The following is a 14280-nucleotide window of genomic DNA, read 5'->3' as shown; positions in this document are numbered from 1 at the left end:
TCTTAGGCCCATGCACTCAGTCCACCCACCTCCCCCAAACCTCTCAAAGAAGGCTGAGCACTGAAGAACTGATGCTTTTGAACTGTGGTGTTGGGAAAGACTCTTGAGAGTCCCTTGGACTGCAAGGAGATCAAACTAGTCAATCTTAAAGGAAATCAACTCTGAATATTCATTGGAAGGATTGATGCTGAAGCTGAAGCTCTAATACTTTGGCCACCCATTGTGCCAACTTGTTGGAAAAGACCCTGATGCTGGGAAAGATTGAGGGCAAGAGTAGAAGGGGATGACAGAGGATGAGATGGTTGGATGGCATCACCAATTCAATGGACATGAGTCTGAGCAAACTCCAGGAGATGGTAAAAGACAGAGAAGCCTAAAAAAAAAAAAAAAGACAGAGAAGCCTGGCATGCTACAGTTCATGGCGTTGCAGAGTTGGACACGACTTAGCAACTGAACAACAACATCTGAGGGCAAGAGGAAAAGCAGGCTCCTTTACAGCCCTCCCACCCAGCTTCCTTTCCTCCCTGGACTGCCTGAAGGTCCAGGAAAAGAAAGTTTACTGGGAGACTGGCCTGCTCAAATGGGCAGAGGGGGAGGGTTAAGCACAGGGCAGGGAGCCAGTGGAGGAGATACGGGAGATCCCCAAGGGAGCCCTGCAGCTTTCCCTGAAGGTGAGGAAGCAACAGAGGCCAGAAGTGGGGGTGTGGGTGAGGGCACTGGTAAGGGTGGGGTGACCGGTATTGCATTGTAGGGCTGGAGCTGGGCTTCCGGCCATTGACCCACTGGTGACAAGGGACCTCCAACCTGGCGCCCTAGGGGCTGTCTGCTCAGCCCCTACCCACTGGCTTTGTGCTCCTGTGCCTGAGTCAGACTCCCAGGAAACAGGAGTTGCCCTCCCAGGAGGGCAGGAGTTGGAAGTGGAGAAACTGATCCTCCAGAGCAACTTTCTGGGAGGGGCCATTGAGGCCAAGAATGGGGCAAGAGTTTCTAAGTGTCACACCAGAGAATGGAAACTCTGGGCTCCTGAATTCAGCCCACACTCTCCAAAGGGTCCCAGTATTATAAAATGCTCCCCCAATGAGACCATTTGGCCACACTCCATGCTAGAGGATAGGCCTGCCTCCAGGCCACCTCCCTGTGGTCTAGACCTCTCCTCCAGCCCTGCAGCCCAGCTGAAGCTGCCAAACCCGATTTTCCAGTAGTTGCCCCAGGCTGGGTAAAGCAGGAAGCCCTACTCCAGGCATGAGTCCCTCAGGCCACAGGCATCCCCTCCCCCACCTCCTGATGTCATCCCCTGCTTCTTCTACACCAGTGCCACCACCGCTTCCTCCTCCACCTGCCTGCCATCTTCTCTGGGCTGCTCCCTGAGCAGGGGCAGGTGTGGTCTGGTACTACCCCTCTCTGGCCTTCAGTTTCCTCATATATAGATGGGGAACACTGCACTGCCTCCCAGGGATCAACTGTGGGGACGCTCCAAAGAAAAGAGCCACAAAAAGCAGTGGACCACCAAGTGGATGGTGGGCTGGTACAGTGTTGGGAGCACAGCATGAGGTGCGAGAAGGAAGGAGGGTTTGGTGGAATTCTGGAGGTGTGGTGGTTGGGGTGAGAGGTATAAGGTAAAGGGAGTGTGTCCCTCTGGTTTCCTCAGGTCACCTCTATGAGAGACAGACCATCATCCCAGCCTGAATGCCCTCGTTACCAACTCAGAGCCCTTGCTGCAGCTCAGGGCTGCACCTGTGTGCTCTGTTTAATGTCTGTCTCCCACCGAGCTGCAACTCTAACCAGGAAGAACTCCCACGGTCATGCTCACTGCGCTATCCCCAGAACTTGGCATCCTCCCTGGCACATAGCAGGCACTACTGACCGAGACACAATTTCAGATTGAAAAGCAGAAGGAGAGGCACCCTAGGGGCTGGAGACCAGCCAGGTCAGCTCACCTAACCCAGGCCCCTTCTCCAGGCTGCCATACTGCCCGAGTTTCCTCCTCTGGCCTGGGAGCCCGGTGTTCTCAGCTTCCAGGGAGCCATGACTGAGGTGGGAGAGAGTGAACTGGATTAGTGATCCAGGGAGTCACCTAGACTAAGATGAGGGGGACCATTGGCTGTGACTGTCTCTGGGAGCTTGAAGGGGAAGGAGAGTTGGGAACCTGGTGGGGGAGGGGCAGTGAAGGAGCCGTCATTGCAGAGGAAGCTAAAAATAGCCAGAAGCGATGATGTCATCCGGTTCCCACAGCTAAGCAACCCCCCCCCTCTCTCACACACACACATACACGCGCACGTGCACACACACACATCCACACACAATCTCACAGCCTCAGATACACAGAGACACAAGGGTGGGCATGCACACACACCCCCACTACACACACACTCTCTCACATAGGGGAAGGGAGGCTTCTGGGTCCCAAGGCCACAGGGGCAGGGAAGTCTGGTGAGTGTGTTTGCATGAGTGTGTGCCTGTGCTGGCATGAGCAGGATTGCATATGTCAGTCTATATGCTTGTGTGCTGTAACCAGGTGCATGCATGTTTGTGTGTGTGTGCTCATTTGTAGGCATGTGTGTGTGTTGTTACCTGTGTCAGGTGGGAAGGTTTATGTGTAATTGTGTCAGTGCATATATCTGTTTATAGGGGTGTACTTGGCGTGTACTTGCATGCAGGTGTGAATTTGTTACATTGTTTATCTGTGAGTACCAGTTGTGTTTATATGTCTGCATGAGTTCCTGGACTGTGTCACATGTCTTTATATGTGTGGGCATCCTTGTGGGCTTTGGGCACTAGCTAGTCAGCCTCCAGCTCTGACTGGGGGTTCAGCACCTTCCCCCAAACCCCAAGAAGCCTCATCCTCCACCAGTGTAGTCTGGGCACGGCATGTCAGTGAATTCTCTGCCCCCCTCCTCCTCTCAGGTCCCACCCAGTCTCTGGCAAGCCTTAGAGTGGAGGAAAGCAGACACAATTCATTTTCTCCTCACAGGCTTCCCAGGGGGCCAGGCCAGAGGTCTCACAGTTCACTCCCACCCCCACCCTCCTGGAACTGGAGCCAGACCTCGGGACATTGGGACACTCACTCACTTGTGCATAAAGTGACACATGAGAGACAGTTCCTCACAGTGTTTCCTGCCTCTGAGACACAAACTCCACGGAGACACACCCCACAGAAACCCAGTTACACCCGATGACACATGGGCGCACATGCAGAAATCCAAATGGAAAATCCCCAGGCCTGAGTGCTTAGCACCCTCCCCCTTCCTGGACACTAACTCAGTCTCGCCCCACCCCCAAACGCCCCAGCTCAGCTGTTAGTCCGGGAAAATACCAACCTCAGAGAATGGCTGTGGGGGCTGAAGGTGGTGCACCCCCTCGGAAGCTAACCCTTTCCTACTTCCGGGTGACCCCATCCCCCTCTTGACCTTCATTCCTCCTGGTGGAGCAGATGCCTGCCTCCCTGGCCCATTCATACCCTCACACACGCACACCTTGACACACACAGCTGGCCACAGACACACACTCATCGCAAAGGCACACTCAGCCACATCTGCTTCAACCTCCATTCTCTCTGTCTCATTCACACTGACCCTCACAGCACACAGAGGCACATACACCTCACACTCAGGCACTTATTACACTGGAGCAGTGCAATCTGTCTTTCATGCCATCTTTTTCTGATTTATGCCTCTACCCTTCTCCCCAACGACCCAGGTCCCTATACCTTCCAAGATGTCTACGGAGACCTTTTTCCCTATTCTGATGGGAGTGCAAGGCCGGAAGGACCCCCACCTCATAGGCCAGAGCAAAAGCTGAAGCCAAAGATGGTATGTGTTGCTGACCTTGTTCTGTCCTTCCAATGTCTTCCTGTGATGCCTGCTACTGCCGCTGAAGCCTATCCCTGGGAGCATTCAGCCCTAGCCCTGCCCTCATACCCTCTATAGTCAGCTGGAAGCACCTGGGAGAGGAGGAAAGTAGTTGGAGCAGAAAGGACTGTATTAGTCTGCTGTTCACTGCCCGTGGCCCTGAGGAGATGAAGGTCCGGAGCCAGCCAAGCTTCTGGACTAGTTTCTGGATGTTTCTAGAGGATCAGAAAGCTGCCAGGTTGACAGAGGTGTCTGAGAACTGAGGAGAGGAGAGAGAGGAAAAAGTGTGAGGAAGCTCCACTGCTCTTAGACTCTCCCATTTTCCCAAGCCATCCACTTGAGCCAACACGTCCTCCTCCATTAAGGCGCTCAGCCTCTGGGGTGCCTGCCAAGACCCCACCATGCCTTGGGGTAATAATTCACAGAAGGTGTGTCCCCTAGAGTGCCTGCACAGGGCTCACGTGGGTAGGACTTCAGTGGCCCTGTTTTCCTCCCCCACGCCACCCCACCCTGGCTCAGGGCCCTCAGCCCACCTTGCGGTGGAAGGATCAACACCCTGGTGGTGGCAGTTTGGGTGTCGTTGATATCCGTGGCCACAGTGGCAAGATTGGTGGTTACAGTGGCGCCAGCTGGGCCTTGCCGTTTCTGCCGGTACCTTCTGCGGCTACACTTGAACATCTTGGGAAAGCGGGGCCGAGGCCAACCCACACCTGGCCTACGGTAGGGGGAACTTAAGCCCCCAGGCCGAGGGGCACGGACAAGCTGAGAAGGCCCCATGGGCGCAGTGAGCTTCTGTAAGGTGCCTGATGGTGCTACTGGCCAGGGCAACGAGGCCTCTATGACATACAGAGCTTGTGTAAGAGTGATGCTCTTTATTATAGATCCTGGTCCCCAGCCCCTCCCTAAGGGTCTGACTCCCTCACAATTTCCTCCAGAGATCCAGCCCCAGAGACAGAAAACTTCAGTTTAGCCCCTTGGGAAAAGAACTCTGAGTAAAAAATTCACTCCCTCACCTTTTCACTCATCCAATGTTAATAATATTAACATTGTTTACTGAGCACTTACTATGTGCCAGCTATGGTGCCAAGTCCTTCACAAACATTACCTCATCTAATCCCACAACAACCCTACAAGGAGATTCTATCATTATTCCTATTTCACATACAGTCGATTATAATTATCCGTGGTTCAGTTCAGTTCAGTCGCTCAGTCGTGTCCGACTCTTTGCAACCCCATGGACTGCAGCACGCCAGGCCTCCCTGTCCCTCACCAACTCTCGGAGTTTACTCAAACTCATGCCCATCGAGTCAGTGATGCCATCCAGCCATCTCATCCTCTGTCGTCCCCTTCTCCTCCTGCCCTCAGTCCCTCCCAGCATCAGGGTCTTTTCCAATGAGTCAACTCTTCACATGAAGTGGCCAAAGTATTGGGAGTTTCAGCTTCAGCATCAGTCCTTCCAGTGAACACCCAGGACTGATCTCCTTTAGGATGGACTTGTTGGATCTCCTTGCAGTCCAAGGGGCTCTCAAGAGTCTTCTCCAACACCACAGTTCAAAAGCATCAATTCTTCGGTGCTCAGCTTTCTTCATAGTCCAACTCTCATATCCACACATGACTACTGGAAAAGCCATAGCTTTGACTAGACAGACCTTTGTTGGCAAAGTAATGTCTCTGCTTTTTAATATGCTGTCTAGGTTGGTCATAATTTTTCTTCCAAGGAGCAAGCATCTTCTAATTTCATTATTCGTGGTAGTTATGTTCTAATACAGTCACCACAATCACGGTATTAGCAACTATTTAGCCAATGCTTCCAGGAGAAATACAGGATTAAATTCATACCAAGCTCTGGTCATAATATCTTGTCAACTAACCAATAACCTAATTTATGTGTGTTTCTATTAAAGGTGCTTCATTTAAAATATATTGATGTCAGTAACATTGAACTCATAGTCGATAGCACTATAACATGTACCTGAATAAAGTTTATCCAACACAACTATTTTCTTCATAAGGCACATGACAGTCTTCTTGTACTTAGGAACACTAGAGAGCACTTCAGCATTATGCTGGAGGGGGGTATTTAATAGCAAAATCACTGATAAAAAGCATATAAATGCAAAAAAGTGACAGACAATAAGTAGGCCACACAAAGAAGACTCGTTTATATTATGAGAGCTGAAACAAGAAGGCAGAGCATCCCCTTGTTCAATCTTATCTGAGAACAAGTGTGTCGGACAACTTGAATTTTTTTGCTGCTCTGCACATGTACATGAATGACCACAAAAGTGCCATGAATGTGCTCTGGAGTTACAGATCGTTTTATGAGTGGGTAAATTCACAGATGTGAAATCCATGAATGATGAAAATCGACTGTACAAGGAAACCCAGGCTTAGTTAAGTAAAGTCACACAACTAGAGGCAGGCAAGGATTCAGATCTGGGATGGCCAAGGTCCAAAGCCCAGACATTTAACTCCTGCTATTCTGCAGTCAAGGCTTCCCAAGTGGCTCAGTGGTAAAGAATCCACCTGTCATTGCAGGAGACACTGGCTTCAATCCCTGGGTCGGGAAGATCCCCTGGAGGAGGAAATGGCAACCCACTCCAGAATTCTTGCCTGGAGAATCCCAAGGACAGAGGAGCCCGGTGGGCTACAACCCATGGGGTCACAAACAGTTGGATACAACTGAGCAACTGAGCACACAGCACATTCTGCATTTATTCATTCATTCAGAAATGTGCACTTAACTTCTATATCTCTCTTTCCCCATATTGAAAAAGCAGATGAAAAGAGAATCTTATAGGATTATTGTGAAAAGTGAAAAAAAAAACTTACGATGTAAGTTACACATTGAAAACATATCTGTACAAATATTCATGTTAACAGCCTTCCTCTCTTTCCTGTCTCTTCAGCTGCCTCCTCCCATTATAAAAACAAATTAAAAATCTTCCACCCCACACCCCCTCTGGCTGTGACTCTCCTTGTTCTGAACTTTTCACTCTGTGGTCATTCCCTTATGTCCCAGAATGGGAAGAAAAATCTCATTTTTAATCTCATCTTAAAATCCCGTAACTATTCTGTTATACAGATCAGGAAATAGAAGCTCAAATCCAAGTCTAAGAAATGCCCCCAGAGTCAAACAGCTAATAAGCAACAGAACCAGGATTGGAGCGCTTGGCTTGAGTGACTTAAAAGCCAGAACTTTCCCAGCAGCTCGACATCAGCAGCTGGGAAAGGACTCGTGAAGATGGGTATAACAGAGCTGTAGAACTTTCAGGGGCAGTGCTTTTGTGGGACCATGGTGCCCTCTGCTGGCAGGAATGGAAGGGGTGTATACAGAATGCTGAGAGGACTGAGGAGAGAAAAAGTGTGGGGAGGGAGGAGAGGAAGGAAACACGCAGGGAGGGAAGAGATGGGTTGGAGTTTCGTGGAGGGAGAAAGAGGAAGAGTTGTTTGTTTGCCACTCAGAGGAGGGGGCAGAAAATGCCAAGCCCTGGTTACTTCCTTGAAAGCATGTGTGGGCATGCCTGTATGAGTGTGTGTGTGTGTGTGTGTATGAGTTTCAGTATGTACCTCAGAGGTTGCTCTGTGGATTGTCGCTAGGAGTCAGCCCACACAGAGTTCACAGGTGTGTGTGCCTGTGCAAGTGTGCATTCGAGAGCACTAGGAGTTGATGTGTGTATGTGGGTGTGAATATACAGCTTGGGCAGGTGTGTGTACCTGCGAGCATGTAGGGTGTGTCCGGCCGTCTCAGCAGGTGCAGCTTAGGAAGCAACTGTGCCTTGCTGTGGAAGGCACACGGTTCTGGGGGGCTGCTCACCTCAGCCCCAGACAGCTGTCTTACTCAGATCAGGAGGGGCGTTGCTGTGGTTGGCGTTGCCAGGCGGAGGCCTGAGGCTGCTGGGGCTGTGGGGAGGAAGCGGCCAGCAGCAGGGGGCAGCAGGGGCAGGCCTATGGGGGCGGGGTGGGGGGGCGGGCAGAAGGAGCCTTTAAAGCTCCTGCCCCGCCCACAGGTGAGCAGTGCCGTGAGAGCCAGCGCTGTCTCCCGCCTGCTCACTCAGTGGCTGTTCCCCCGGAGCTGTGATCCCCTCTGGAGCCTCAGCAGATCCCTCTTGCAGAACTGACTACCAGGACCCCTGACCAGGTGATGGCATAGGATAGAGACTCTCCTGCGAAGAGAGAGCAATCAGGTTTCCTCAGAGAGGAAACAGGTCTGGGGAGCTAAAAGGGCCACGGGGAGGGTCCTGGAAGAGTCTAGGATTGGTCTGGGGTGGGGGGAGTCGAAAGTCCAGGATAAGCAGGAGCCAGGTAAGGACATGGAGTGACCCTGAAGTGGGGGAATCAGGCTTGGGGTGCCTGTGGGATGGACGCAGGTAGGATGTTAGAATGTCAAAGTGTCAGGTGTTAGTAGAGGGCCTGGGCAGTACAGAGGGTTAGGGGTGTCAGGATGGGAACTGGGGAAGGTCCTGAGGCGTCAGAGTCCAGAGGCAGGAGAAGCTTGGTAATTATGTGAGTCCAGGATGCTGGAGTCTGGTATGTCAGTCCAGGCTGGTGGAAGCGGGCAGGTAGCGAGATCCTAATTCCCACATGTCTGCCTCCCAGGAGCCACCATGGGGTGCTTCAGCTTCATTAAGGTCATGATGATCCTCTTCAATATGCTCATCTTTGTAAGTATGAAGGTTATGGGTTCTTTGGGGTTCCCTACAGGAGTGGGCCTTAACCTGAGTAGAGCCCCAACCGGGGAATAAGAGATTGCTATGTCCATACTCTTCCTGAAAATTTCTCCTGATGATGAGATGTGGAAGTCTCCCCGAAGGCTGAGTCTTGGTCCCAGGAGCAACCTAGCTGCCACACAATTTGGGGTGGAGAAGTTTAGGGGCGTCCTCTCCTTCCAGGAAGTTTCAGGCTTAGAGCAGGGCAGGGTAGGCTAACAGCCTGGGGCCTTGGGGGGGGGGGGGCAGGGTTTTGCCCAAGCTCACCTATAGTGGAAGGAAATTCAGTGGCCTGTGTATGATGGGGAGCCAAAAGCTGAGACGGTCCAGAGATATGGGAGCAGAGTTTCGGCTTCAAGCAGAATTTGTTGTATTTATTCAACAAACACTGCCTAAGACTCTGTGCCCTCAGGGATCTTGGGTCCAACAGGCCAGATAGGCGACCAGTTTTCCACAGTATATGTGGTCTGAACACAGGGCGTGTTGGAGGGGCTTGAACCCTGCCTAGTCAGAGAAGACTTCTAGAAGGAAATAGCTGAGGCTAGGAATTTGCGCATAGTGAGGAGGTTGGTAAAGCATGCAAAAAGACCCAGAGGCAATGAAATCAGATATTGTTCAGAAAACCAGGAACAGACTGTATAGGGCATGTTTGAGGAAGCTGAGCAATGAGGTATGAATCTAGAGATGGTGGTGAAATTGGGAAGAAATGGACAACATGGACAAAGGACAAAGCTCTTGGATGGTGGCTGAGGTTGGAGGAAGGGGCTAGGGAGACAGAGGTCTTGGAGATGATGACCACATCGCCTCTCCATCGAGAGCAAACCTGGTGGGTAGTTCACCAGCAGCCATGTACCCAGTGGACTTGCAGCTCAGGATATTTGGAAGTCATGTGCCCATAGGTGGTCATTGAAGCCATGGGCAGGGTGAGCACATACAGGGAAACTCAACTTGTAAGGGATAAACAAAGAAAAGGCCACCAGGAAGCAAATGGAGAAAGAGCATAAGGAAGCAAAGCAAGAGAGCAAGGTGTCAGAAAGTCAAGGAGGATACGCCCATGGCTGAACACAGGTTGTCACCAGAGACCTCGAAGCCACAGGAAACTGGGTGAGAGTAAGCAAAGGATGAGGAAATGGAGACATGAAGTGTAGGTGAATTTGGAGGAATTGGGCTGGGGGTGAGGACACTCTCTGATGCTAGTGTAGTATGTGCCTTGGGCTTCTTCTCCTTTCAGGGAATTAGCCTTTATCCCTGTATCTGAAGAAGGCAGCAGGATTGCAGGGCTCTGGATCACAGCGGCTCTGGCCTGAGGGGGTTAAAGGCAAATCCGGTTTGGTTTCTGGCCTCTGTTGCCCAGGCAGGGCAGGCCTCCGACTCCTTGAAATCTGACCCCGCAGGCTAGAAGCCCGGCTTTGTGTCCTCGGGCAAACACGCCTGGATCCACCCACAACCTGCCACCTCGCTCCTGGTTCCAGCCTCAGTTTCCATAGCCGGAAAGTGGGGACTGGACACCTGGGTGGTGTCAGGCTGATTCACCCACCGAAGCCCTGGATCAGTGAGGCTTTGCTTGAAGAGCTATGGGAACTGGGCAGTGCCCTCCTTTCCAGTCTCGGCCTCAGGATCCCGTCTGAGGTGGGGCAGAGCCTCTAAGAGCTCTGGCTGTACTCCATCTCTGGTGCCTCAATTTCCACTTGTGTGACAAGGAGAGATCTAAGCTGGTCCTGGAAGGGACCCAAATGGGGGGCCTTAGGGTGGGTGTCCCTTCTTACCATTGCCCTCTCCAAGGTTAGGAGCAGGTGTAAACCTCAGCCACGCCTAAGTTGCTATAGTGACCGTTGAACCTGCTCAATGCTACCACCCTCCTCTTTCTGCCTATCAGAGAACCGAGGTGTTCCAGGCACCTATAACCCAGAAGTGAAATGGGGGGAGGTGGCTTTTGGGCGGGGGGGGTGGGGCAGGTGTTCACCTTCTTGTTTGCGGTTCAAGCTATGTGGCAGGACCCTGGCAGCGGTAAGGGAAAGCTTTGCCCCTCCCCCACACCCTGTGGCTATTTCTGGAATCCCTGGTCCCATTTACATCTGCCTAGATGTGCAGCCTGGTGCTAACTGCAGTGTCCCAGCTCCCATCTTTCTGGCTCTAAAGATGAGTCAGAACTCCCTACAGGATGAGTTTTTGGACTCCATACCCAATAAATGGGAAAGTTTCTTATCTCCCATCTTCCTAACTCAGCTGTGTGATAGGCAGCTGCCTGGCAGCGCTGTTTCAAAGTCTGCCTCTCTGTCCCCAGCTGTGTGGCGCAGCCCTGTTGGCAGTGGGCATCTGGGTGTCGGTTGACGGACCATCCTTTATGAAGATCTTCGGGCCGATGTCATCCACTGCCATGCAGTTCGTCAACGTGGGCTACTTCCTCATCGCAGCCGGTGCTGTGCTCTTCGCTCTTGGTTTCCTGGGCTGCTACGGTGCCCAGACTGAGAGCAAGTGTGCCCTCATGACGGTGTGTCAAACCCAGCTCCACAGGCCCATAACCAAAGCCCAGGGTCCCCTCACCCTTGACACTAGGCCCTGGGGATCCCCAAACCCTGCTCTGGATTCCAGGGGTCTCAGCAAACGGGGCCCCTGCCTTGTTTTCATGCGGGGAAGGGCAGAGCACGGTTAGGGTAAGGAAGGCATGAGAGGTTCTCTCTCCCTAAAACTCAGATCCCTGTTCTCCACTCAGTTCTTCTTCATCCTCCTCCTCATCTTCATTGCTGAGGTTGCAGCTGCTGTGGTCGCCTTGGTGTACACTACATTGGTGAGGAACAGGGATGGGGCAAGGGGGTACCACTGGGCAGAGCCCTGAGAGGGGGCCACGCCCTCCCCACCAGGCTGTAAACACTGGCCTTCCCCACCCAGGCCGAGAACTTCCTGACGGTGGTGGTGGTGCCCAACATCAAGAAAGAGTACGGTTCCCAAAAAGACTTCACTCAAGTGTGGAACTCCACCATGGAAGGGGTAAGGTAGGCTGGGGGAGACTTGGGGGTGGGGAGAAATAAGCAAGGCCCCTCTGATCATCTTTTCTTCATCTCCAGCTCAAGTGCTGTGGCTTCACCAACTACACAGACTTTGAGGGCTCGCCCTATGTAATGGGCAGTGGTACCTTTCCCCCATACTGCTGCTATGACAGTGTCAACCGCTCGCTCGTGGAACCCTGCAACAGTGTCAATGCCCATAACATGAGCGTCCAGGTAAAGGCTGGCCCAGGAGGCTGGGATGCTTTAACGGCCTCAGGGTGCTGAATGAGAGTGGGAGCAGCTGCTGACTGTAGATGCTCTCTCCCCTCCCCCAAGGGATGCTTCAAACAGCTTCTCCGTGACATCCGAACCAATGCAGTCACTGTGGGTGGTGTGGCAGCCGGAATTGGGGGCTTGGAGGTAAGGAGAAGAGCTTGGGGCGGGATATCCCCCACCCTGTTTCAGGGCTGCCTGACCCATCTCTGAGGCCTCTCTGGAAGAGACAGACTTCTAACAAAACTTCACGATCAGTGTCTAGGGGGCAGGGAACTAAAGTTTAAGGAACCCGGTATGTCTCTTCATCTCTCCCTGTTCCTTTCCCACCAGCTGGCTGCCATGATTGTGTCCATGTATCTATACTGCAATCTGGAATAAGTTGGCTTCTCCTTCCACCACTGCTGCTGTCGAATGAGAACTGTGAAGAGGCAGTGATCAGGGTGGGGACAGGATCTAACAGTGTCTCTTGGGCTGGAGTTGACCTGACTTTGTTCCTCTGGACTCGGGGCCAAATGGACACCACCCCCTTCAACTGGAGCCTGACATTTCCTTCTCTTGGTGGGTTTGGGGTCCTCCTATTCCAGAGCCCCTAAGGTAGCCAATCCTCATACCCATTCCTCCAGTCTGTCCCTTAAACACTTGATACCCCCTCAGAGCAAGGGAGGGGCGGGTGCTCTTGGGGATCCCAGTACTCCACAGGGGGGATTAGAGAAAGGCAGCCCATAACATGAGCATATACAAAATCAGCAGTTACCGAGCGGATGTGTAGAAGGCATTTCAGGACTCATAAACCCATTAAAATGTTTGTCTGGACTCTGTGTATCCTTGGGGAGAGGGACCTCAAACTTGTCTACACTGGCCTCAAACTCCTGTGGGGTTGTTGACTCAGAGGCTCCTGGAAAGGCAGCAGAAGGGAAGTAGCATGGAGGTGGGTGGCTATTTCTCACCTTCATTTGGATTGCAGACCTGGAAGGGAGCTTAACAAGAATGACCAAGAGGACACTGAGGGAGGCGGTGGGGGCTGGGCCAGTCTGCAGCCCTATAATGGGGGGAGGACTTTGGCCTGAAACTACCCCTTCCTGGGTAGGGGCACTGGACTGAAAAACTATGAAAATAACAAGCTTGTGCCCAAATAGGGGGCAGGGAGACTAAAAATACTGCCAAGACAATGGAAGAGGGTCATTCCTTAAGTTCTGGGAAGCCCTCCAGAAGCCCCAACCAGGGCACCCAAACTGCCTACCCTTCCCAGGCAGGCAGAGCCCCACACCTGTCCCTGCTTTGGGGCCATCAGAAAGAATTTCATTTACTCTGTATTGGTCACCCAGTGCTCTATAGATCTGATCTCTTATTTAGTCTTAACTACCCCCATGTTCCAGAAACTGGGCCTAGAGAGGCCAAGTGACTTGTTCCAGGCCCACAACCTCCTGTGAAAAGCTGGGCCTGGATTTGGGTCCAGCCCATCTGACTCCTGAGCCAGGTGGGGTCCTGGCTGACATGGCAGCATGATTCACTTTTAAGTCACAACATCCCACACAGCCATCTGATCACTGCTGCAGAAGAGAGAGCACTAAGGTGGGAGGCCATGGCCAGAGGGTATGGTGTCTACCTCCAAGCCAAGTCCAGCCTGGCAAACCAGTCCTCCTTGCCTCCCTTTGACCCTTGGATCCTTCTTCCCAGGCTTTACTAGGGCAACCCAGAACCATCACTTGTCCTGAGTCCAAAAAAGAACTGCAACCTTGCCAGTGCAACACAGTCCGAGCTAGTCTTCAAGGCCCAGATCAGGAGTCTGCTGGGGAATGGGCAGGAGGAGCACTCAGTACCCACCCCACCTCTCTGTGCCTCACTCTGCCCCACCCCCAGGTGCATACACAGAGGCTGCAAGGAATTTGTTTGCCCTGGGCGGGCCTCCTCCACCTCATTATGGGTTAATTGCTCCTCAACCTGGCTTTTGTGGCACCTCGAACACTATCTCTACCTCTGGAGGCAAACACTGAAGGCGTCAAAGTGGCGAGAAATGTCGGAGCCACATACTGCCCCTGCCATCACTGAGCAGGGCTCCAGGCACCAGTGGGAGAGGCAGGGGCAGAGAGCTGATGACAGGGCAGAGTTCCTGCCAGTTCCTGCCTCCTTGGCTAAAGGCTCCATACAAGGAGCTCATCCGGCTCAATTTACAAGGGCTCTGCAGGCAGACCCCTTCTCAAACTGTCCTATACTCACTTTCATGAACTTAAGTCCTTCACAGATTCCCCAAATGCCATGCCTTGGGCTGTATCAACTACTCCTCTGGGTAATCTCTTCCATCTTCTGGCAGACTTGCATGATTTACATCTTCCTAATCTCTGGATCACTGGTTGGGTTAAGAATCCAATGAAAATGATTGCTTTTCCCTGGAAAAATGCTCAGATATGGAATCTGTATACAAAGTACCCTAAGGGCCACAGGCATCCTTGTTCTTGTGTC

At 52.3% G+C, this 14280-nt stretch overlaps 2 protein-coding genes across 2 annotated transcripts; one reads left to right on the top strand and one right to left on the bottom strand.

The window, feature by feature from the left end:
- Positions 1-3960: 3960 nt before the first annotated feature.
- P3R3URF (PIK3R3 upstream open reading frame) lies at positions 3961-4680 on the bottom strand. Its single transcript, XM_043461479.1, has 2 exons — positions 4382-4680; positions 3961-4107 (listed from the first exon to the last, which is right to left on the bottom strand). Exons 1-2 carry the CDS (start codon positions 4623-4625, stop codon positions 4064-4066), a joined length of 288 nt encoding a protein of 95 aa, XP_043317414.1. The 5' UTR covers positions 4626-4680; the 3' UTR covers positions 3961-4063.
- A 3160-nt stretch (positions 4681-7840) lies between these two features.
- On the top strand, positions 7841-12625 carry TSPAN1 (tetraspanin 1). Its single transcript, XM_043461478.1, has 8 exons — positions 7841-7989; positions 8448-8512; positions 10842-11048; positions 11271-11345; positions 11447-11545; positions 11623-11778; positions 11881-11964; positions 12151-12625. The coding sequence occupies exons 2-8, from the start codon at positions 8456-8458 to the stop codon at positions 12196-12198; spliced, it is 726 nt and encodes a 241-aa protein (XP_043317413.1). The 5' UTR covers positions 7841-7989; positions 8448-8455; the 3' UTR covers positions 12199-12625.
- Positions 12626-14280: the final 1655 nt, after the last annotated feature.

Source organism: Cervus canadensis, chromosome 2 (genome assembly GCF_019320065.1).
Source record: "Cervus canadensis isolate Bull #8, Minnesota chromosome 2, ASM1932006v1, whole genome shotgun sequence".
NCBI classification, from domain to species: domain Eukaryota; kingdom Metazoa; phylum Chordata; class Mammalia; order Artiodactyla; family Cervidae; genus Cervus; species Cervus canadensis.
The sequence above is the reverse complement of the archived record's forward strand: the minus strand, read 5'-3'. Positions and strand labels throughout refer to the sequence as shown.